We start from the raw sequence: 25254 nt of genomic DNA on the forward strand, positions 1-25254 counted from the left end.
GCATTAAATATGAGCCATACAGAAGTTATTCACTTACCTGCTCCGTTGCTAGCGTCCCCGTCGCCATGGATCCGTCTAATTCTGATGCCTGCTTGCTTTTTTAGACGCGCTTGCGCTGTGCGGTCTTCTTCCTGGTGAATGGGGACGCTCGTGCCGGAGAGCTGGACCTCGTAGCTCCGCCCCGTCACGTGTGCCGATTCCAGCCAATCAGGAGACTGGAATCGGCAATGGACCGCACAGAGCCCACGGTGCACCATGGGAGAAGACCCGCGGTGCATCGTGGGTGAAGATCCCGGCAGCCATCTTGGTGAAGGAAGAAGAAGGAAGAAGGAAGACGTCGCAGAGCGGGGATTCGGGTAATAAAATTTTTTTTTTTTTAACACATCCTTTGGGGTTGTCCTGCGCCGAACGGGGGGCCTATGGAAAAAAAAAACGTTTCGGCGCGAGACAACCCCTTTAACTTTTATTTTCTTCCACTGGAAATGGACAGCTCCTTGTTCAACAGCTGCCCTCCCACAAGTGAAGAGAACTGGTTCACGGCACAGCTGCAGTGTCCCAGCATTTGGTACAACTCACGGCTTCTAATACTCAGTGATTCAAGACTAGCCTTCATTTTCCAATGTCTGAAACAAGTATAGCTCATCATCAGTTTCATACACACTCATCATTCTCTACTTGTAGCGTTTGTCTGCAACTCTCCCTCCCACTTTGATCATGCCTAAATGGGGCTTATATAACCTCTTGACTCCTCTTTGCTTGCGAGAGTCCAGTTGCCCATGGTGCACCATTTTTCCTAACCCCTTAAAGAAGACACAGCATCCATAACAGGAACACATCTTCCAAATAAAAGTTTGATAACTCAGAAAACACTCTATGAACACTCACCCTTAGGGCGCCTACCCACTGGCGTTTTTTTTTCCTTTGCGTTTTGCGTTTTTTCTGAAGAGCAATTAGTATAGAATGTGTTCTTGTCCACTTGCGTTTTTTTTTTCAATCCGTTGCAATTTTTCACATAGGAACTGTCAGTTGCATATGTGTCCTTATTTTTCTCTTAATGCACCCATGAATGTCAATGGAAATTAACGGAAAACGCACAAAAAAGCCGCAAAAAACGACGCGGAAAACGCGCTGTTTTTCACGCACCAAAATCGGCAACGCCAGTGGATAGGCGCCCTAACTAATAGTACTGCAAAGTGCATTATGGTTGCCATGAAAATACTGAAAAAAAGCCAATAGAGAATCCAACGGTGCTGAAGTGTGCTGCCAAACATAAGCTCTAGGTATATGAAACTGTATGAAACTATGTATGCATTTGTCAGCCATTAACGCTGATGTTAACTGCATGGTAAATGGGTTTTTTTGCATTATCCACGTCAATTTGGCTTTAGGCTAGATCAGCACCTGGGGGCTGCTGGTTTTCACCTTTTAACCCCCGCAATGTGGATCTGGTCTTTGCTGCAGGGGATTCCAGACTCTTACTCCAGAGGTGGTCTTGGTGTGAAGCAAACTGGTCAGGGTTATTGTGACATGGCACCAAAGGAGGAAATAGAGATGTGGTCATAGAACAACATTAAAGTTAGGGCATGTGGAGTTCTTGCATAACAATTAATGAGGTCAAGGGTGTGGGCAGGCAGTGGAACAAGTCAAGGTCAGGAGTGGAGAAGATGGGAAAGTTGAGTGAAACTAGTACAGATCAAAATCAGGAAAGCAGTCAGGACAATATAACACCTTTGCATACTAGAGATACTAATTACTCAGATACCCTATAGTGGGAAAGGTAGCCTTAAATAGAGTAGGACTTGTCAGGATTGGCTGGGGATTATTATTTACAGTGGTAAAGGTACCCTTAAATACAGTAGGACTTGTCAGGATTGGCTGGGGATTAGAAAGCTGGGTTTGTGCACTGGCCCTTAAAGAAGTGGGAAGTGCATGGAAATCCTATGGGCGGCAGTGACAGATAGCCTGTATTGGAGGAAGATGAGTCATTTACTGCCTGTGATGAGTAGGATAGGGACCGCCAGAGGTAGTAGGTATGGTAAAATGACGACTGTGGTCCCAATTCCATACATTTTCCCTTCACTTGCTAATTAATGCCCAGCGAACTCATCCCAAAATGCTGATAATGACATACAAGACTGTTTACAACATATGTTCTACATACACCTCTGCCCTATTCTCCTGATACCTCCCCATAAATAATCTTAGGCCTTTGCAAAATCTTTTCAGCTATCCTCTTGTCTGCTCCTCGCATCATCATGTTAAAGATTTCTCCAGTTTATTCCCCATACTTCAGAATTTGGTACCCCTTTCAGGAGTGATACCATACAGATAACGAGGACTGTAGGGCCAGTGTCATCCTGTGTCTCCTCCCCGACCTCTAATCTACTGTTCTGCTTGCATTGGTGTGTATTAATTTGTATGCTGAAGAGTTTCAAGTAAAGTTTTGCCAGGCCCAGACTATTCCCAGGGACTGAGGTACTAAAGTTAATCATGTGTGTGGATTTGCTTCATTACCTTGCCGAAGATCATTCTGGTGTGTAGGTAATGGTGGTGTCACATGTGACATGTCTACAACCCACCACACATTTATAGGCCATCCCTGTTCCAGGGGTGTCCAGAAGAGGCCTAGTGGTACTTGGGCCGAGATTGCGTGTATCCCTCTGGGGAGAAGTCTGGTAAGCACCACCATGACAAGTGACAGCTCTACGCTCCCAGCTCCTCTGTGTGGGCCTCATGTCCTGAGGGGCCCTCTGGGTCACCATATTACTTCCACCTATTCCACCTTTTTTCTCCCCTGATTATAAGCTGGCATGGTGCATTCTCCCTCTGTACTAGTTTGTCACTCAGTAAATTGTTGTCCCCGGCCAGCTCCTTAGTCACTTATAACCCCATCTGTGCATCCTTAGTTATTTATAGGCCTCATTGTGCCCTTGACCAATTAATAAGGCCCACTGTGACATCTAAGTCATTTATAGGCCCCACTGTGCCCCTCAGCAATTAATATGGCCCTGCGGTGCCCTCTGAGTCATTAACAAGCCCACTGTGCCCTCTGTGTCATTTGTTTGTCCCTTTGTGCCCCATAACAATTAATAAAGTCCCAATGCACCCACTGAGTTATTTCTATGCCCCACTATACCCTAGAAGAATTAGTAATGCCCCATTATGCCCTGGCAATAAAATGAAATAGTAAACTCACTCACCTCCATGACTCTCCCATGGCATTGTTCATTGTTTGCCTTGCTTCTTCTGGCCAGGATTGTTCAGAATAGCGCAAGCGCCGCATTGACATCACTTCGTCTGCGTAATAGAAAAGGCACTGAACATAAGAAATGTCCATGTCTACGTGGAATGCTGCTGTCACAGTGAATTGTAAGCTTTGAGGTGAGGATACAATTGATTTCAAAGAATGAGGTCGATTCCATCCCCAGGCTCAGTGGACCTCGCCACCTACCCAGGTTTGGTGGGTGCTTATGTTGGCCCAGCTGCTGTCTATTATACATATTGTCTCATGTGTAAGCAGGATCCAACAACAAGTATACTTTCACGTTAGGAAGTCAGGCGGCAGCAGAGGCAGATGACGGTAATACAGGGTGGTTTATTGCCAAACTCTCAATCATAAACATAAACAGGCTTTCTCGAGCAAGATAATGTCCATAAGTCACACAAAATAACAGTCCTTGTAACTCTATACAGGGATTCTCATCCAACCCTTCTCCTTAGGGCTTAGCTTCCTTCCACTCTCCAGGTTAATTCCACCTGGCTTTCCAGGGGCTCTGCACAAAGTCTGTCCTCACTCTCTCACTCTGTTCTGGCTGACCACACTCTGCCACCATCTCTCTATTACTGAGCTTTTGCCTGCTACTTTCCCATTAAGGTTTCAGCCGTGCTCCAGGTTCAGGTACTTCCTGGATTGGAGTATACGCGTGACCGGGACAGCCCCTGTCTCATGCAAACTCTGGAGTTATATCCTGGAGTTTAGCAATCTCCGTGGTATATACACACCATCCAGGACTTGACCCCTTACTTCACTACACATGTTATATACTTAAACCCCTCCATTTTTGTTCCGCACAGAGCCAAGGAAGTTAATAGCACTGTTGAAGTTAAGAAAGTTAAAAACTTTTTGGGTTTATCTGGCCATTAAATTACTGTATACGGATATATCGGCATATAGGTCAGGGGCACTGAGGGCAGAGCTCAGGAGCAGTGTGAACACAGCCCTAACCCTTGTGTTACCCGGAAAGACTTTTACAGTTTGAATGAATTCATGAGATTCCTAACATTCATACACCAATTATAATGTCATTTGTCATATATTAATGGTGACAATCTCTTAATGAGAATAAATGAGGTTGTCACACCTCCCCACCCTTGCTTTCATACCTTCACTTAAAGCCAAGCTCCTTTTTAATATTATATTAGAGAATTGTATTATGAAGATTATAATGTTATGGCTGGGATTACTACAGTATAAGGGGCAATTTTGGTAATACGCTTGCATGGCTTGGGGAAATCAGATTTTTCCTCTCTGGCCTGTAGATGATGGCAGGTGTCATTTACAGAAGCTTGAAATGTTAATGTTCTCAGTAAGAGAAGCAAAGTAATGTCGATATGATATATTTTAATGGCTTACAAAAAGGAATGGACGCCACCAATAGAATTCAGAACAACTCAACACAAACATCTCTGTACAGAAAACCTCAAATGGGATAGCTTCCACCCAAAGTACATTAGTCCATTCTGTACAGCCAACCGGATCTGTTCCATGAACATCTATACAATCTCAAATGGACATTTTTTAAATTAGGGCTACCATTCCACCTCAATTGATGATCAAAGTATAAGAGCCACCAGGATACCCAGAAGTCAACTACTCCAAGAAGAAAACAATTGTGCACTTCTGATGGTGACCTACAATCGACAGATAGAGGTTCTAAGGAGAACAGCAAAGAAACCATCATATTTTATATCTTTTTTGAGATACAAAGTTCAAGTTTAAACTCCATTATACCCTACACAAGAATGACTGTCTGAAAACCATATTCCTCATCCTCCCCCCCCCCCCCCCCACACACACACCTTCTGTGTTACAGGCAACCTCCAAGTTTGTGGAACTTTATAGTCAGGAGTGCATTGTCCTCCGACACACAAAAAGGGACTTATCCCTGTATTGTAAGGAGCAGCAAGACCAATCACACATATAAGATTTCATTCGATTCTGACAACTTCTTCTAGGTGCTTGAATTTTTTTTTTAACTATAATTATATGATCCTTTAGATCTACAGTATCTTGTTAGAATCTTGGTGACGAGTCCTAAGTAGTTCTAAAGCTTGCTACGTATAACATCATTATTTTTTGTTAGCCATTGAAAGGTATTAAATCATCAAGATTACATTGCTTCTCTTAGGCCGCCTGCACATAGGTGGATTTGCATTGCGAAATCCGGAACAGGCGTCCACCTCCGAATTCCACAGCAATTGCCGCCAGTAGCATGCAATGGCAAAATACAATATATTGCCCACGAGCGGAAATTGATTGCGATTTTCCACTCACGGAGGAGAAATCGCAGCATGTTGTGATTCTGTGTGGCTTCTGTGTGGACGACTTCCATTGAAGTCAATGGAAGACGTCCACCCTGCGACCCTTCCGCAATCATCATTGCGGAAAGGTCACGGCATCCGCATCATTGCTAGGCGACGGCGTGGTATTATCTGTACTGCACATGTGCACTGACACGCCAGCCGCAGCACAGATATGAAGACGGTGGACCGGTACGTGGGGATCAACAAGTGGGCACAGGGTTGGATTCCGCTGCGGGCAGCCTTACTGAGAATAACATTTTACTCTACTGACTAACACAGTGCCAAACTTTTTTCTTTTACAGAAGCGTAAGTGCGTTGATCTTGCAGGCTGCTGCAAGCTGCTGAACGGTGACAGAATTTTGTGATTTCCCATATTTCTTAAGGGTGATGGCTTTGTATAAAAGCTACTATAGGCCTAAGATCATTGATTGTCACATCATATCCACCAACGTACCTGCAGTATATGATGAGAGAACTTGTCACCAGGACGAATCCCTTTAAATTAGAAATCCTAAATGTTATTATAGAGTTGCTCTTTTGTGCTATTGGAATGTTTTGATCATACAGCATGACAGTCAAGAGAATCAAAATGTTCTACAGCTTACATTTCTGATCATCAGCATAAATCATGTTATATGTTTTTCACAAGTCTATATATTTTCAGATAACTCTTGCTGCTGAAAAGAGTGGTTTTTATGGCAATTTGACAGCAAGTTGAGGAAATGTTATTTTAAGCGTACCTGTACTATTAAGTGGCTTTTCGTAGTAAGCTGCTGTTTGTGTGTACACAAAGATTAATTTTTTGCCATAATATAACTCATACTATGTATGTATCAGTAGTTTTCATTCTCTGCAGGCTCTAGATCAAATTTTCAATTTTCCTGAAACTGGTAGATATAGACTAGCTGCTATGATGTCTCTCATATACTTTGTACACATAGAGGGGAGAAGATTCTGCTCCCCTGATTTCATATATCTCTCATATATACAGAAGTGACAACATTATGGAGGATATTATACAGCAGTACTAAACAGTAGCTATAAGACAGTAAACCACTTACTATTAGCTGCAGCAGCATCTTTGTGTTTCTGTCTGCTTCTCTCTCACTCTGCTTCTCCTTCCCTCTCTTCTCTCCATAAACTACTAGAGATTTTTAGCAATGTTTGAGAGTGAGTGGACAGTTTAGGAGGTAAGAGGGAGGAGGAAAATAACCTGATAAGTGAAGAAAAAGAATTTTTCTCTAATAAAGTGTATTGCAAGGTTTCTTCTTGCATAATTTGCACTATTGTATATGTAAAGTTTGTTAAAAACTCATTGTCCATTATACTTAAATCTAACTTCTAGAATACAGTTACTCTGTGGATCAGCAGACTGCCATGTGTTCAGCTGCTCAAAACTCTGCAACCTACCTCCAGCTTATCAAAAGTAAGACTTCAATACCTTTTCAGGCCAATATCTGATCAAGAGATTGCCTTGGCTACCCAGGGATTGAAACTGAGAAAGTCTCTGGTCCTGACAAACTTTCTAATGAATATATCAAATCTTCCAGCCCAATTCTTCTTCCACACATCTGTGACTTTTAAATCTAGCAATGACCAGAGGCATGTTCCCAGAAGAAAACTTAAAAGCCATAATTGTAGCTCTCCCTAAGCGAGTCAAAGAACCAAACACTCCAAATAATTTTCACCCTATGTACCTTTTGAATTAAGACTTAAAACTTTACGCTAAAATACTAGTAAACAGATTGTCCCTCTTGATGCCCAGCTTGATAAAAGACGACCAGGTGGGCTTCATTATGGGCCAGCCAGCCTCAGACGGCACTAGACACTTAATAGATCTTTTGGACATGGCTGCAAGTCGAAGAATGCTTTCTTTGCTCTTATCTCTAAAGAGAAAGCATTCAACGGGGTTCACTGGAGTTATCTGTTTTAAATGTTACTCTCTTCCCCTTCAGCAACGGTGCTGATCAATGGTCTCACATCGAAACTATTTACCAAATCCAACGGAACAAGACAGGGATGCCCTTTATCACCCCTGATATTTTCCTAAGTCATGGAACCATTGGCAGAGCTTATTAGAAATGACCCAAATATCGAAGGCATAGATGAGGGTTCAACGACACACAAGATAGATCTCTTCACAGACAATGTTATACTAACATTCACAAATCCGGAGCCCTCATTAAAAGTCATCCGTAAACTACTAGACAAATTTGGCCTATAACGCTTTTACAAAGTCAACTGCGCAAAGTCTTTGATAATGGCAGTCAATGTAACAATAGAAATACAACAAATCTTGTCCTCCACATATTCCATTCTAGTGGTCTCCGCGTTCAGTTCCTTACCTAGGTGTATTATTAACCCTGGAAACATCTAATTTAGTAACATTTTTAATCAATTCAAAAAGGACTGGATAGGTTAGCTTCTTTAGAACTGAGATGGATGGGCAGGATCATCCTTTACAAGATGCTTGTACTCCCTAAACTCCTTTATTATTAAGGACACTCCCAATCCCCATACCACCCGTAACTTTCCTTTCCTTCCATAGGCAAAGGAAATTCTTTATCTGGCAAAATGCAAAACCTCGCATTGCCTTTACGATCATGACGAAAAACAGTGGCTCAAGCCTGCCTAATCTCCAAAATTACGATAATGCATTCTTGTTAGATCAAATTAAATTTCTCTGTGCTACAAATTCTGATAAAACATGTCCTTCACTTGAATCCTACCATTCACGCACATTAGATTGGTAGTCATATTCTATGGCTCTATCGAGCCATCTACCCTGTCTACACTCTCCCCCATTTCAGGCGACCATAACAGCATGAAAATCCTGCTTCACAAGAGGTCTTATGTTTCAAGATTTCCAGAGGCCTCCAATCCCAGTGTCAAGACAGTCGGTTGAACACTGATATTAAGCTAATTGCAGAATTTTATCATAATGGACAACTATTGCCATTCTCCACTATTCATAAAAAAATTCAAAATCCCTCGCACCGAGTTTTATACATTCCATCAAATCAGAAAATTCCTTTGCACAAATTCAGCTACATATGCCCAATTTCCATCAATCTTAAAAGATAAATACCTAGAACTCTCAGCCAACACATAAACCACACAAAACCAATCTACGCATTCCTCGCTATTGACCTGCACTTTAAAAAACTGCTCAATTTTTAAAATGGGAGGCTGACTCCCCAAATTCCCTTAAAGGAATGGCAGGTTGCTTTAAACTGAGCCATGAAGCCCACAGTATAAGCCTCTCACTAGAAACGATACTATAAATGACTAGTTAGATGGTACTATACCCCTTTAGAACTTTTACATATCTATACTAACACATCTCCAAACTGATAAAAAAAAATTGCGGCCATATAGGGTCTCCGCTTCATATTTTCTGGAACTGTCCCCATATCTCTACTGTCTAGAAACCTGTGTTCCAACTAGCAAAAAAAATTCCTTTACAACTCAAAACAAGTCCGGTCTTGCTCTCTTATTGTTGGGGATAGATGGTTTCCTGAGGGATTGCAGAACCATTATATGCCACATACTACATGCAACCCGCCTCTCAATCGCTCATAACTGGAAAGGTTCAAAGATTTCATCCATAGAACAAATAATCTCTACAGTATCAACAAACTGCATATATAAAAAGCGGTTGCAATCCAAAACGGAAAATTGAATTCTTATATATCCAAGTGGAATCTATGGCTAAGGGCTCATGTGCACGGGCAGGTTTGAATTGCGGAATCCGCGTCGTGTGCCCATGCGGATGATCCGCAAGTCAAGCTGCCTATAGACAATCATAGGCGCCCATAGCTTAATTAAAGCATGCAGATTTGTTCTACGGACCTTCTGCGGATCCCGCAGGGATGGCTTTCATTGAAGTCAATGAAATCTGTTCGATCTGTGGCACACCCACAACTGTCACTGTAGGCATGCCGCAGATACCATGAGAAAGCAGGAGATTTAGAAAAATACTACATTCCGTATATTCGGGAACATGCCAACTGGCAGGCCCGCCCACATGCCCGAGCACCCACTCACATCCACGAAGGAGAAGACGGATAACCCGCATGGCCACCCAGAGGAACTGAAATGATAAGTAATGTACTGATGCCGCGGGCAGGGTGGAATTCCGTGACCGGGCTCCCACGCACAAAATCTGACCCACCCGTTGACATGAGGCTTAACATGTTTTCCCTTGCCTATATAATACACAACCCCCACCCCCCATCAGTCCTCTCCTTCAAATTTATCCTTGTCTCAAATGTTCCACTCATCTCGAACAATTTTGAACTTCCCTATAGACCTTAAGGTTTTAAAATATGTATTGTATAGTGGTGATTCTAGTTACGGTTTTATACACAAATGACCGCCACTTGTTTATTATTAATTATTGCCAATTTTCTACCGGATCTGAATATATCTATTAGCTCATCCAGATCCAACAAGGTAGCATATGTTCAATAATGGTACAGCATTCTGCTAAACTCGCCTTTTATTATAATTTGTCATTTATTCTGGGTTTTTTTCTGCTGTCTCTTAATTTTTTTTTTCTCTAAATCAATAAAAAATTAATTGAAGGAAACCCCTGCAACCTGCTTAAAGCATATGGACAACAACACATTTCCCCTTCAGCAAAAATATAGCTTTGCATGACACCCAGTGAGATGGATGAACAACAGTGTCATATATAGTTACACCAGGGGGCATATTGCAGTTTGGTCAACTCTGTAGGAAGAATTTCAATTTATTTTAAGTGTCTTTTTTCTTACTGTTCAGTAAGTGCTCACAATAGGCTGACACTTGTTTTGTAGAGATCACTTTGCAGCTTGTATGCTGGATAAAGTCATAACTTGAAACTACTGAGCCCCAATGCAAAATCTTTAACAGGGCTCCCAGATATAATGCTTAATTCATAGTTCTGGTCTCCTCCTATGGGGAAGAGAAACCTTGTGGGCACCCTAAAGTTCCAGGGCTCAGGTGTGACCGCATCCACTAGAGTTATGCCCCTCACGCTGGGGACAAGGTCAGCAGCCATCAAATTATCATCAGAAGGCAAGAGTACAAAATAGTATAACATCTGTCATCAATTTGAAGGCAGATAACACAGAATGACCTCATTGACATTAGGTAATACATGAAGACAGTTGCCTCCTCCCCCTCGCGACACAGTAATCTCTGTAGATGTCATAGAGCATGCTGACAACATTTTCTCATAGATGTTTTAGAAGGGTAGTACACAAAATGGGCTGTATGGGGGGAAACAGGGAGGAGTAGACAGGCATTTGGGTATCTGAAAGGAGGGAAAACACCTCTGAGTGTGGCAGGAAGTAAGATAAAAGTATTAGTTCCTGCCGCACTCAGTGGGAAGCTAGCTGCCTGCCAGAGAGAGAGGCTGCAGGAGCAACATCAGAAAATAGGAGCCTGATGTCCAGCGCGGACCAATTTGGGACCATCACTAGGTCTCATAGAGAAGGACGGCCTCTAGACAGCCTGGATTGGGGATAGTGACAGAGACCCTGCACATGCATGTTCCACACAAATGTTTGCTGTGTATGGGAAATAAAGCTGGTGGAAGCCAGAAGTTCAAGTGATCCAAGTCTCTGGAGCCTTTATACACGTGGTGCCCATTCCCGCTGAAAGGCAAAGATGGCGATCCTATAAGCGAGTAACCCCCAGGCTGCCACAATGTCAATACGTTATTTTCTGATTGTAAATCATATCTCTTGCATTCCTAATAAAATGAAAGATATAGTCAGTTAGTAAAAAAAATTGTATGGCCTTAGAAAAGTATATAAACTTACTTTACAAAGCCCAAGATACAGGTCTTTTATAAAATATTCACCAACTGCTGCACTTTTTTCTTTTTAATTAATCAGAAAATGTTATAATTGCTTCTCTGCCCAGTCTTCCATGTCTGCTTTTGGAAGATTCAGAACATCTTGCAGTTTGCAATTTTACTGTATTTTCATAGAATGAAATGAAGAAATTATAGATTGTTGTCCACATGGTCATTTCAGATGCATGTTTCTCAGTGTGCACTTACTAATGTGCTTTTGAAATGCTGCAGCACGTGGATTAAATGCATGAAAGCTCGTGACTAATTTGCCTCTCATTACAATGTGTTAATGCAGCCAGAAATGATTGATGAAAGCAATACCTCATTGAATGGGAGTTTACACTAGAACAAAACAATTACATAAATACAATGGGTATAAAAAGTCTACACACCCTGTTAAAATGTCATGTTTTTGTCATGTTAAGAAATCTGACAAAGATGAATCATTTCAGATGTATTTCCACCTACAATGTGACCCGTTATCTGTACAATTCCACTGAAAAACAAACTGGAATTTTTTAGGGTGAAAAAATAAGCTAAAATAATGTGTTTACATAAATATACAAACCCTAAGGCCTCATGCCCAGGGCCATGACGGACTCCGCCAGCGGAATATCACACCAGAGTCTGTCACGGCACCTCCCAAAGACCCCATACTCACCTCTCTGGATCCGCGGCTCGAGTCCCACCCACCCCTGGCGCGCATGCACAGCGCATGACGCGCTGGAGGTGGGCGGTGACGTGTAATCACGCGATACTTCTGCTGTGCTCACAGCGAAAGTATTGCGTGACGCCCGTCTTCCGTTGACTACAATGGAAGCTGGCCGCATGTTTTTCTGTGGCAATTAGAACATGCCACGGTTTCTTTAAGGCTGTGGAATCCGCTGTAGAATTCCGCAGCGTGAACATTAAACTATTAGGTTCAATAGAGCCTAATAGCTGCGGGATAATGCAGTGGATTTCCACCGTGTTTCACGTAACAGAAATCCATCCGTGGGCATTAGCCCTAAGGCCTCCTTTGAAAGAGCTCATGTGTATTTGCGTGTGACCAATCACCGGCAGCACTCAGCTGTCATTCAATGAATGGCTGAGCGCTGCCTGTGATTGACTGAGCACCCAGCCAATCAGACTCAGCCCTTTCAGGAGGTGGGGATTTTTAAATTCCCAGCCAGCTGAAATAGATTCAGAGCAGTGCCGACAGGCAAGGAGAAGATGCGTCAGAGCTGTACAGCAGCGGAGAGGTGATGTATATATAATTTTTATTTTTTCCAGCAACTAGGGATGATTTTCAGGGAAGGTCTTATATTTCAAGCCCTTCACTGAAAATCACTGTGGGGGTTGCCTGCATCCCATTGCTTTCAATGGGGCTGGCTCTACTGCAATAGTATGGCATCATGGTCCTTTGCCACAGCTGTGGCAGGGGATTCCTTCATCCCTGCGGGGAGTCCCCTTGTCACTGAACACTGGGACAGTGCTATCACAGTGTTCAGTGATGAGGGGACTCCCTGCGGGGAAACTTTTCATGCAGCATGGACCTTCCCGGAGCATGGATGTCCTATCTTTTGCAGGTGCGAATATTTTGCTCCTGTAAAAGACGGACATGTGAACACTACATAGGAAATCAATGGTTCTATCAGACGTGCTTTTTTTGGTGCACATAGGTGCGCACGAAAAAACACTCATCTGACTTTACCATAAAAATGATAATAATTGATGTGTGGACTGAAGTCTAGAATTGCAATTGCCAACTAAAAAGTCTCTTTCATATTGGATTAATATCTTATTTTTCCTTCTCTTTCAGGTAAATTGTTTGGGTTCCGGTTACCATCGCTGAGACTTTTAAGTTACAGAAAACAGTCCTTACCACAGGAAGATCCAGATGCCGTCATAGTGGACTCGTCCAAGCACAGTGATGACTCTATGGCTATGAAGCACTTTAAATCCCCTACAAAGGAAAGTTGCAGCCCATCGGAAGCAGATGACACAAAAGCGCTGATTGATTCTAACAAGTGTTCACCTTTGGTTAATTTAACTGGACCTCTGGACCATTCTTCACCGAAACGACAATGGGACCAGTTATTTCCAGACGTGATGCATGCAGGGTCTCACTTGTCTCATTCACGGTCCAGAGAAAGCATTTGTAGCATGAGACGAGCATCTTCAGTGCATGATATTGAAGGATTTAGCATTCACCCCAAAAGTGTTTTCAGAGACCGACATGCAAGTGAAGGTATGACGCCCTCTTATTAAACAAGACAACACAGGCTTTACAATCTTAAGATAAGCATGTAGCCAAAATAGCCATTTTCGGAAGGGAAAATGAACGTTAACAGTTTAATCTCAGATCGGGGATCTTCAAGCCATGCTCCTGTTCCAATGGGAATACTCAAAAACAACTTAGGAGTGCTTCTTTTATGCAGATATGATTAACCCCTCCTCTCTGGTGAAGGCAGTATGCTTTACAATTGAAAATCCTTAAAGAGGTTGTGCTGAGATTGAACGTTATCTCCTACTCATCTGATTGGTGAAGATCCTTGAGAATGGGAGTTTTAATTGCCCATCAATGAATGGAGTGTCAGTCAAGCATGTGTATTGCTGCTCTGGTCATTTAAATGGGAGTGCTGGAGATACACTAGTGGAGCTCTTGGCTACATCCAGATGCCTTATTGAAATGAGGTCATCATGCATGCTTGACCTCTGCTCTATTCACACAATGGGAGAGTGGACCCCTTCCGCCCATTGGTAGCATTCCCATCGGTCAGACCCCTACCAATCAAATAATTATCTTCTATCCTGTAGATGGGGGATAACTTTCAATCCTGGCGCAACCCCTTCAAGTTGTTATTATCTGTGAAGATTCAAAAAAGTCAACTGGACATTTCTAAATTATTTCTTTCCAATTTATTATACCCTTACATCCATTTCTGGGAAAGCTTGGTGACAACCATATTACCAGGGTTGCCTGTAATTAGTTATGCAGCAGTAAATGCAATGGGGGGTGTATTACGACTTAATGTTACAGATTTTTTAATTCAAGAGCCTGGGAAAGCTAGTTCACAATATCTTTGAGAGCTGTAATAGCAGATATATTGGTTACTCACTAACAGATTCAGATATACTATAGTGTTTTGAAAACTTGACAAAAAAAGAACAACTGAGCCTGTGGTGATTGGATCTTACAATTACTTTTAGAATTCCCAATATATTATTATTATTAGACCAGGACTGTTTGAGCCCTTACACGGCCTCAACGCCAAAATAGGCCATGTCATTAAGGGGTTAAAGGAGCACTACATCTAGAAATGAATGATAAAAGTAAGCAGAATATACAGGGTGTAGTCAAAAATATAATCCAATGCTATATATCTCAATAACTGCTGACCTATTTTGAATTACAATAGCTGACTTAAATAGAAAGACATGCATGCGCTTCGCAATGGTACGACTCATGAGTACCTGTAGACCCCAAAACATGGATTTAAATTTTGTGTTGTCGCCCCAGTAAAAAAAAGAGCGTAAAAAACAATTGCAAAGTTGAAGAATAGCATGTGAAAAGCATAAATCTGCTTTCCGCATCTCTCAAAGTCTTGTGGGAGCACTGCTATGTCTAAAATAAGGAAACATAAGTTCAAGTAGAACGGCCTATCCGAAAGTGTGCTCAAAGGAGACCCAACATGGATCAGAACCTGAATCTCCTGCAGACAACAGTGGATGACTTCCTGGATGATCTGCCCCTATCGTAGTAAAATGAGGCAACTTCGAGTACACTTTCTTTTTGACTACACCCTCTATACTTGCTCAGATAGTTTGTCAGTCATCAGAATTTTTCCCACCTCTTGGAACAATTTTTCCTAACTCTTCGTGAAATCTTGTAGAGTACAGGGTTCAGTTTCCTCCTAGTCTCTTCCATCCTCAGTTGTCAGACATCTGCGGGGGCTGGATTTAGCAAAGGGGCAGATCTTGACATTGTTAGAAAGAAGGCCATGGCTGATCGACCAGAATACATATAGAAGAATTATATATTTCTGAATTTTGACTACAATATGAGACTAAATAGAATCAGAAGAAATTCGGATCCTAAGGGAGCAGGTGTGGAATTTTTTAAATTTTTGTGCAATTTCTAAGTTTAGTTCCTTTAAATTTGTCCTTCTGTACAAATGATCTGTTGCTGCTCTACACAACACAGCTTGTAGTAGGTAGATGGGGCTATTATAAAGCTCCTTATATATATAGTCTACAATGGGACGTGGGGATAATTTAAAGTAACCTGACTGCTCTGTCCGATTTTCAGATTGCTCCAACCTCAGAAGTTTTGCTTATAAAGTCACCTAATACTTTAGGTAGACCAGAGATGCACTTGAGTTGATGCGCAAATACGCAGGAAAATAGAGGAGGTGCTATTTCGACAGCAATGGCTTCTATTCTCTATGCACATACGATCATCTGAAACCACATTTAGGCTGGATTCACACGAACATATATCGGCTCAGTTTTCACACCGAGCCGATATACGTCGTCTCTTTCTGCGGGGGGGGGGGGGGCTGGAAGAGCCAGGAGCAGGAACTGAGCTCCCGCCCCCTCTCTGCCTCCTCTCCGCCCCTCTCCACTATTGGCAATGGGGAGAGGCAGGACGGGGGCGGGGATAATTTGCGGAACTTAGCCCCGCCCTGTCCCACCTCCTTTCATTGCAAATACTGCAGAGGGGTGGAGAGGGGGTGGAGAGGAGGCAGAGAGGGGGGCGGGAGCTCAGTTCCTGCTCCTGGCTCTTCCATCCTTCCCCCCTGCAGATGAGGACGACGTATATCGGCTCGGTGTGAAAACCCAGCCAATATACGGTCGTGTGAATCCAGCCTTAGGAAGATGTTGGGGAATAATAGAGGGGAGTATGACTGCAGAATCAGACTACATACAGATTGTTTATTGTCTGTTACCATAGAAACACATAGATTTGCGTAGCAGCTGTAAACACAACACAGTAGGAAATGTTTAATAAATACTATTTTCCAGAGTTTAGTTTATTTTGAAAAAATTCCAAATAATGTACTGGTAGGGGCACTTTGGAGCATTATGTTGGTCTTGTTGGCTCAGATGGTATACAAATGGGTAGGTTTCAGGCTTGTTTAATTGACGTTCGTGTGTCTATGTGAAGTTGGAAAACGTATGCCATTAATAACCCAAATAAAAGAGGTGTTCAAATTAAGATATATCACCTAAAATTGTAAAACAGACAACATCAGAAGTATCAATATTGAATACGATGTAAAAGGTTGTATTAGCAGCACTGTTGTAAGGAGTTATTGAAAAAGCCAGAGTCGGAGATGAAGACATCGCAATTTGGAACAGATATTTTTATTGATCGCTTGATCTTAGCTGTGTGCTAGTCAGGGCATCTTTCCAAAACACTTCGCTCCCAAGTGTCTTGCAGAGTTCTGCATTGTATTCCCTTCGAGGTGAGATGAGTAGCAGCAATAATAGATAGTGACCTTAAAACTGAAACTTTTGTATGTCTGTACAACTTTCACTGTTTCCTGCCAGCGTTCATAGTAAGACAGTTAGAGAGTCAATACAATTTACTACAGTCACTGCCAGATCAAACCCTGTGGAGGCTTCTAGGTAGTTGAAATCTCAGGGCCCACTGCGCAAATTATCTGCTAATACAACCAATAATTTTAATAAGGCTGCTTTCACATCTGGGCTACAACCTCCATTCGCAGATCTGGCACGAATCGCGGGAAGAAAAAATCCTGCATGCAGAACTTTTTGGTCCAGTAAAATGATGGTCAGCTGTATGGAAACTGAACGGACTCCATTACAGTCAATGCGGTCCATTCGGCGCTGTTTGGTTTCATCATAAGATGCATCCATTCGGCCATGAGATTCCCCTTTCCTGCTACCCGAACAGAACAGGAAGGAGTTTTATCATTACAAAAAAAAAGTTCCAAGCAGCCGGGCCCATGGTAAAATAAAGAAAAGAGCATACTCACCTCTCCTTGGTTCCCCAGGATGCAGCTGAGTGGCTTTCTCGGCCCTAGCACCGGATTCCTGATATACAGACTGAAGGAAGTCTGGTAACTGCTGCAATCAATCAGGGGCTACAGCGTCACAGTCCTAAACTCCTGGTATCATGGCACCCAGGATGTGAGTGCTGATGCCAGGAGTTCAAACTGTGATGTCGCACCCTCTGATTGGTCATGGCGGTCACTTGACTTTCGTTAGGCTGTACACTAGGAAGCTGTCCCAGGCCCATGGGAGCCACTCAGCTACACCCCAGAGGGCTGAGGACAGGTGAGTATACTTTATTTTGTATTTGAACCCTTGACTTGGCTGCTTGGAATTTGTTTTTTGTAATGATAAAACCCCTTTAAATAAAAAATTTTAAATATTAAACAATATTACACAATTATCAAAAATAGTACTTCTACTCATGAATACTCAACAAAAATCAAGAGGTAACAGAAACTCACAACACACTAACTCACGGAAAGCTTAGTTTCTTGAGGTTTCTCGAGTGTGCTCTAGTAGGATAACACTAAAGTAGTGTAGTGTGCAAATCGGTCGCAAGATGGAGATGACCAGCACTACTGTACTTTACATGTGTGAAGGTTGCACCAAAATTTTATACACACTGACAGCCTACAGAGGATGAGCTTTTAATAGATTAACTGTATTATCAAACTGATATGTTTATATCCTTTTACCCTTCCATGACCAAGGGTCATTGATGTTCAGGTCACGTTCTTCATTTTGAGTATTCCCACTTTCAAAAAATCTCAACTTTTTTACTTTTCGGGTGACATATCTACATACAAGGGCTCGTTTTTTGCGGCACAAGTTATGTTTTTCAATGTTACCATTCAACATAACATATAATGCATTGGAAGACTTTTCTGGAGTTTGTAAAAAATTTCTAATTAGGGCAAAGTGGGAAAAAAACACAATTGCACCATTTTGGGTGTGGTTTATTTTTATGGCATTCATGATGCAGTAAAAATGTCACTGTGATCACAGTAAACTGTATAGGAAAAAAACTGGATATCGCGCTCCTTAGGAAATGCACACCCCGGTCAGCAAGTTGTTCTGTTCCACTACCTTTAATCCTGTACAACGCGTTTCGTCTAGCGACTTTTTCAAGTACATAATAATCATTTAAAACACTGCATCTATATATACATGACAAGCATTGCTGGTTATTACCTTAGCTGATTGCATTCTCGTGGCTCCCGTCCTCCTCCGGCGTCCAGCGGCGTCCCGCCCCCATACACTGCGTACCTGTGTTGAGGGAACATGTGATCCTGACGTCGCAGTGTATGGGGGCGGGACGCCGCTGGACGCCGGAGGAGGACGGGAGCCACGAGAATGCAATCAGCTAAGGTAATAACCAGCAATGCTTGTCATGTATATATAGATGCAGTGTTTTAAATGATTATTATGTACTTGAAAAAGTCGCTAGACGAAACGCGTTGTACAGGATTAAAGGTAGTGGAACAGAACAACTTGCTGACCGGGGTGTGCATTTCCTAAGGAGCGCGATATCCAGTTTTTTTCCTATACAGTTTACTTGATTATTCAGCGGCTCTCTGGATAGAGAGACGGCAGGATTCGCATAGCTCTCCCACAGTCTAGCCCAGTGGGATATAAAGGACCTCCGGCAGGACTTATTTCTCTACAGGCTCAACTGGATCTGGGGTGTTAGTGGAGATCTTAGCCAAGGTCTCTGCTATACACCGGGTAAGTGGAAACACCATCTTAAAGTGCACTTATAACAAGCTGTGTGCATAAGCCTAATTCTCAGGAGCGCCACCCTAATTTTTTCTTTTATTAACTGTGATCACAGTGATACAAAATTTATATATTTTTTATAAAGTAATACCTAAAAAAATAAAAAAATAAAAAAAAGAATTGCGTTGTGCCACCATCTTTTGACACCCCTTAAATTTTTAAAATTTTCATCAGGGTTATATGAAGGCTTGTTTGTTGCGGGGCGACCTGTAGATTGCATTGGTACTCTTTTTAAAAAGTAATGCCCAAAACTAGACTGCAATGGTGCTTAGTAAGTAGCAAAATCGATTAAGTGGTGACATAATACTATCTATTCAAGCCATTCCCTCTCTATCGCATGACGATATTTTGCTAACCTTTGATGCAGCAGGTTGGCATTACATACTGTAAGTTAGTTTATCCTCAGTAATTATCATTATAGTCCTTTCATTGACTTACAGACATGGATGCTACTTCTTATAAACACACATTGACTTAAAAACATGTATATCATATATCACATTTTCCACCATCGGCAACATTTGACTCCATACGTGGTCCCTTTGCAAGCTTAAGGTGGTTGTCACACCAATAGCAGTTTTCTCTTATCCGTAAAATAGGGTATAAACTACAAATCCTTGGAAACTACCACAATGGCAAAAACGGGAGTCTTAAAGCTCCCTGAATAAATTGAGCGATGGCTAAACATGCGTACCCCCACTCCATTCATTTCAGTGCAACTGCCATTGATAACTGAGTTCAAGCACTTGAATATCTCCAGCACTTCTGTTTAAATCAATGAAACCGCAACACCCATGTGCGGCTGCATCTCCCTTCATTCTTGGACACACCAAACCCCTGTTTTTAGTACAAGTGAGGGTCCCAGCAGTTAGATCCCTAGCAATCTGCAAGTCATCCCATATCCAGTGAATAGGGGTTAGCTTTTATAGGTGGAACAACCCCTTTAAAATATGAGGTCAAATGTCAATGGCATAATTTGAAAGTCACAATAAAAGAAGTTACCGTGAAGGATGTTGTCATAACTATTTTTCCGATCGTATTATCCAATATGAAATTACTTGCTTTGATGACTTTTTGCAAACTTTTCTGCATGCCTGATTCAAATGTTATGAGGGTAATCTTTTGGTACAACATGGGGGGGGGGAGTCAGAGTGGATATTACATTGGTTTGATTTTTAAAGCCCAATTAATTAAGTTAGCACAGGAAACTGTCATCGGGTCGCCCATGCCTTAAAGTAAAAAAAAAATCAGTAGTTACTCACCTCTTCCCGCCTCCCCCTTTTTGAGCTTGTCTACAAACAAGCTGCAGCAGCCAATGACAGCTCTCAGCAATCAAGGTTGAGTGTTGTCATTGGCTGCTACAGCAGGTTTATGGAACGTCACAGCTGCCTGTAAACAGACAATGGAGACAGAATGGTGGAACAGGGAGAAGGGGCTGCTGATTTTTATTGTAAGTCATGGGGGACCCAGTGAAAGGAGTTTCCATAACTCGGTCAACCCCTTTAAGTTAAAACTAAGACAAAAATGTAAAAAAAATATTTCCCTCAAGAAATTAATAAAATCAAGTTCTCATATTCTGTCCATCAAGTCATTCAATAGTCGCCTATGAGTAGCATGCAGACAAATTCTAATCCTGAGTCATGGCTTCTAAGAGGGTGTGGTTAGGGGGCCCAAATATTTGAAACTTTATGTGACTTTTTTATTGTTTGATTTTCTTTACCTTTAACCAACAACAGTCCATTTTGTATTTTTGTCTTTTTTAAGTCCAAACCATTTAGAATATTCTCTTTTATATTTCCTTTTGTTCTGCTGAATATCAGACAATGGTCGCGATATCAAAGGTAATGTGTGATTAACAAATGTTTTCTTTGATGCTTAAGCGTGCCACTTTGCCCGGCATGTTAATTTGCCTGTTGCATGACCTATAAAATACGGTGCCCTCTGCTGGCCTGATAATGACCTGGTGCATTATTGAATCTGTGAAATGTGTCTAGCGGCAGCAAACAGTATGGATAAGGCAGATCGAGAATAATACTTGTCAGTATGAAAAAGAAGTCATGCATCTAACCAAAACGTAACTGAACTTCTAACCGCTGATGTATTTATTTTTTAATTTTACAGGGTTGGAGGTACAGTAATGAGATCTAGTAAACTCCTTTGCTGCCAGACACATCGTTATTTATTGCAATATTCATCCTCTGGTAGCAAAGAGGTAAATTTGAAAGAAGCAAAAATTGCATCATATTTTCTTCATTCACTCCTCTTTTGTCTCCTTAAAACTAGTTTCACATTCCTGGATGGCAGGGGGTATGGTTTATTTTTTTAAGTTTAGATATTCATGCATGCCTTATGAACCATGATACCCACAGGAATGGTTTGCCCTGTGCATTTTTGTATTCATTAAGTATATCCAAGCAGGGATCCCCAAACCTCAATTATTTCGGACAGACTGACAATCAAAGAAATAGCTGAATTAGGTTGAAGATACTTTATATGGGGTCCGAGAATGAGAGAACCAGCCATTAAGGAGAAAAACCACTAATGGTTTCCCATTGGTAAAGACACCAAAAAGCTGTTTTCCCATGGCCAGGGCCTTTAGATGTAGGGGTAAAACCGAAAATGGAAACTTTAATCCAGCGGTTGGACTCTAACTTCCTACAACAAGTTCTCCCCTAACCATGAGGCCGTACTGGCACAACATGTGACTGTAGCCACCAGAGAAACTGGTAGGACAGGAGGCAGTCTAGTAACGTACTCTAGTCTGTGTCTTTTCATCACTGAATGGGCGGCAGAGCAGCAGGGAGGAGAATGGGACCAGATTGCAATGCACCACTTGTGCAGTTGCAATGGGATCGGCACTGATTTTCCTTTGACTGTGATTTCAACAACTGGTTCAACCAAAATGTGGAGAACCAGCTAGACTCCAGGTGAAGAAAAGCCTAGCTATAACTCTTAATTAGTTCATGTAAAGTAAAAGCTGATCTGCTAGGTTAAGTGTTCTTCCACATTGTGGAACAGGAAGCTTAGGCCGGCTTTACATGACCGGGTTGGGAACCCACAGTGGATTCAGTCTGTGAAGCCGGCGATCCTGCGTACCTGTGATTTCTGTATTGTGGATGATTGCGGCGGCTCGCCATCGGTCATGCGCAGTACATATTTTTTTTTCAATATTTCTTATTTCTTGCACCATTGCTAAGCAATGATGTGGCTAACCACAGCTTATATGCAGTGTTAATTGCATATGGGCTGCGGGTTGGATGGCCTCCATTGACTTCAATAGAGGTCGTCCGTGTGATGTCCGCAGCAAAATAGAGCATGGACTATTTTTCCTTCTCTTTATTTGTATAGTGCTAACTTATTACGCTGCACTAATACTTAGTGGGGCTCCTAGTAACATCAGATACTCTCCATGGCATACTTTCTACCAATGTCTGATACACTTGAACTGGCATCTCCTTTGGCTCATCATTCAAGTTCTCTCAAAGAAGATGTATTGACCCCAAATGGTGCAAGGAGCATTGTCACATGACAGTTGAGCAATGGAAGAATGTTCTATGGAGTGACGACTCAAGCATCTTCAAATCAGATGAAGATCAATTCAATTCAAACAATTCAAAATCTTTGACAAAAGGTGTTCCTGGGGAATGTACAGTTAAGTACAGTGGAGGTTCTGGGGATGTTCGACATGACATCTCTGCCCATTGCTTGTAGTGTCAAGAAGGAAAGGAATTTGTTATTTGTATAACTTTACTCCACAGGTAATTTATTTATTACCCCCCAGCATGCTGGGTACTCATTTTACTGACTTCAGCAGGATGGAACCCTGAACCTTGCGGGAATTGAGCTCCCAACCTTCAGGTTGTGAGTGAGAGCTTAGGACTGCATACTGCTGCCTTAACACTCTGTGCCTCACAAGGACCCTGAACACTGAGGTGTACCCTGACATTCTAGGCAATAATGTGCTTTTGACAATGTGACATTACTCTGGGAATGGTCGGCAATACTTTCAACAAGACAATGTGCCTTGTCACACATCCAACAATGTTTTATGCTAGTTTGAGGATATGGATGTTCCATGTTTGGACTGGCTACACAGGTTCCAGACCTGAACCCTACTGGACAACTTTGGGATGAAATGGAATGTTGGGTCAAGAGATATGAACAGTGTCCATCTTCCTTGAGCGAACTCACTAGATATTTACAGGATGAATGGAGGGAAATACCAGCTGAGGTATAACAGGCTTATTATTAAAAAGTATGCCACAGAGAGTGTCTAATGTCATTAGGGCCAAAGGAGGTTCCACTCGGTATTAAGATATGTAAATAAATACTCTTTTGATTCTTGCTCAGGTGTCCAATTATTTTCGGTAAAATAGTGTATACCTAACCCTAATAGATGGGTGGCGTAACCTAGAGTTCAAAACCTTTTTGTTTGCTAAGATTCTAAGGTATGTGGAGAGAAGAAACCTTGTGCTTGTCTACAAAACTATGGGGGTCAGTTCCAACCTGACATAAGGGCACTTTTACAATGAACAATTATCATTCAGATCATGCAGGCACAACAATCAAACGACGATCGGCCTGTGTAAATGGGCAGACTGCCTGTTTACTAAGAATGGAGCTGGATGGCGGTAGCGATCTTCGGCGAGCCTCATCTCCATTCATTGAGCAATCGTCGCTCCTATGTAAAACCACAGAAGTGATCATCCCCAGGAGGGCTGTCAGGTGTAGAAGCGCCTGACAGTTATCCCGTGTAAAAGGGCACTGAGCCCAGGAATTCAACTGTTAGAACTACTGTAGTGGATCTTTCTTAAAGCAGAGATTTAAAGGGGTTGTCTACTTTTTTACAGTTTTACAGTTTTTTTTTATAGTTAGTTATACTTAGGTATAGAACAGGAACATCTGTCATGTAACCCACCAATCATAACGAAAAGCTGCTGTGGTAATACTGTATAAAGTCTGTTCTTCAGCAAAATGCTATTCACCTATTAGAAGTCTAATCAGTGTCAGTTGAATATCAAGGTGTTATATGACATGTCTGGTCAAATAGTAATAGTGCCCCCTCTCAGTGGCCCCAATAGTAATAGCGTCCGCCTTCAGTGGTCCCATTGATAATAATGCCCTCTTTAGTGCCCCCAGCAATAATAGGTCCCTCCTTAGCGACCCAACAGTATTAGTGCCCCCTCTTGGTACCCTCCTCTGAACCTCCGCCGGGGCAGCAACCCTGTTATAAAGCGCTATATCTCACAGTCAAGCTTTGGTTGGGATAGGACGCTACTACAGCTCACAGAAGATCCTCACTCCTTTCCCCAGAATCCATGTTCCTGCTTGCACTGTACTCAGCATAGATGCCACAAGGAGTGAAAATCTTTTCTGAGCTGCAGCTCTCGATTTGACTGTGAATTATAGTGCTTTATCACCGCTTGCTGCCTGCTCACACCAGGAGATTATTTGTTACCTTACATTAATATGGCTAATAAAAACTAAATACTGGCACCAGCCTCTAGAGTAAATTACCGGCTGAGCTGGTGGTCAACCGGCTAGGTGGCAACCCTACTGGTAATAAATGTCCTTTTGACATAGCACTTAATTTAGAATATTGAAGATTACCATTAAGATGAAGTCCCTCATATAAAATCTCCTACTTGAATTTGCAGTTGAAGAGAGCAATGATGAAAATTTCAGATTCCCCATAGCTGCTTTTCTGCATAGTAAGAGCTTTATATCCCAGCATGGCCAAACCTAAATCTATAGAATCACATTCTAGAAACCAGTTATATACAAAGCTGCCGGTAACATATACATATAAGTTAATGCAGCTCTGGGGCTCTTTTTTTACGGTGTTGATGTCAATTAATGCCTGCGGCAAACTATTCAGTGTGGTATTTGAGTGCAAAATTGCTGGCTTGCATGCTGTGTATGATTATTATGCTGTAACACATGGTATGCCTACTAACCATTGTGAGTATTTGTTTATTGTTCTCATGGAGTTACTAATCTTCTAAGTGAATGTTTAATGATATGAGACGTGCGTTTTATCCACATGA

The 25254-nt window shown here is 42.0% G+C and overlaps 1 protein-coding gene across 2 annotated transcripts in view; it reads left to right on the forward strand.

The window, feature by feature from the left end:
• Positions 1 to 25254, forward strand: part of KCNH7 (potassium voltage-gated channel subfamily H member 7) — a 397870-nt gene that overhangs the window by 232645 nt on the left and 139971 nt on the right. The window contains exons 4-6 of one of the 2 annotated variants that reach the window (XM_066575930.1): positions 13230 to 13658; positions 21028 to 21048; positions 21491 to 21514. In XM_066575930.1, coding sequence (XP_066432027.1) covers positions 13230 to 13658; positions 21028 to 21048; positions 21491 to 21514 — 474 coding nt within the window. The remainder of the gene's footprint in view (positions 1 to 13229; positions 13659 to 21027; positions 21049 to 21490; positions 21515 to 25254) is intronic. The other variant, XM_066575931.1, reaches the window with a different exon arrangement.

Source organism: Eleutherodactylus coqui, chromosome 8 (assembly GCF_035609145.1).
Source record: "Eleutherodactylus coqui strain aEleCoq1 chromosome 8, aEleCoq1.hap1, whole genome shotgun sequence".
NCBI classification, from domain to species: Eukaryota; Metazoa; Chordata; class Amphibia; order Anura; family Eleutherodactylidae; genus Eleutherodactylus; species Eleutherodactylus coqui.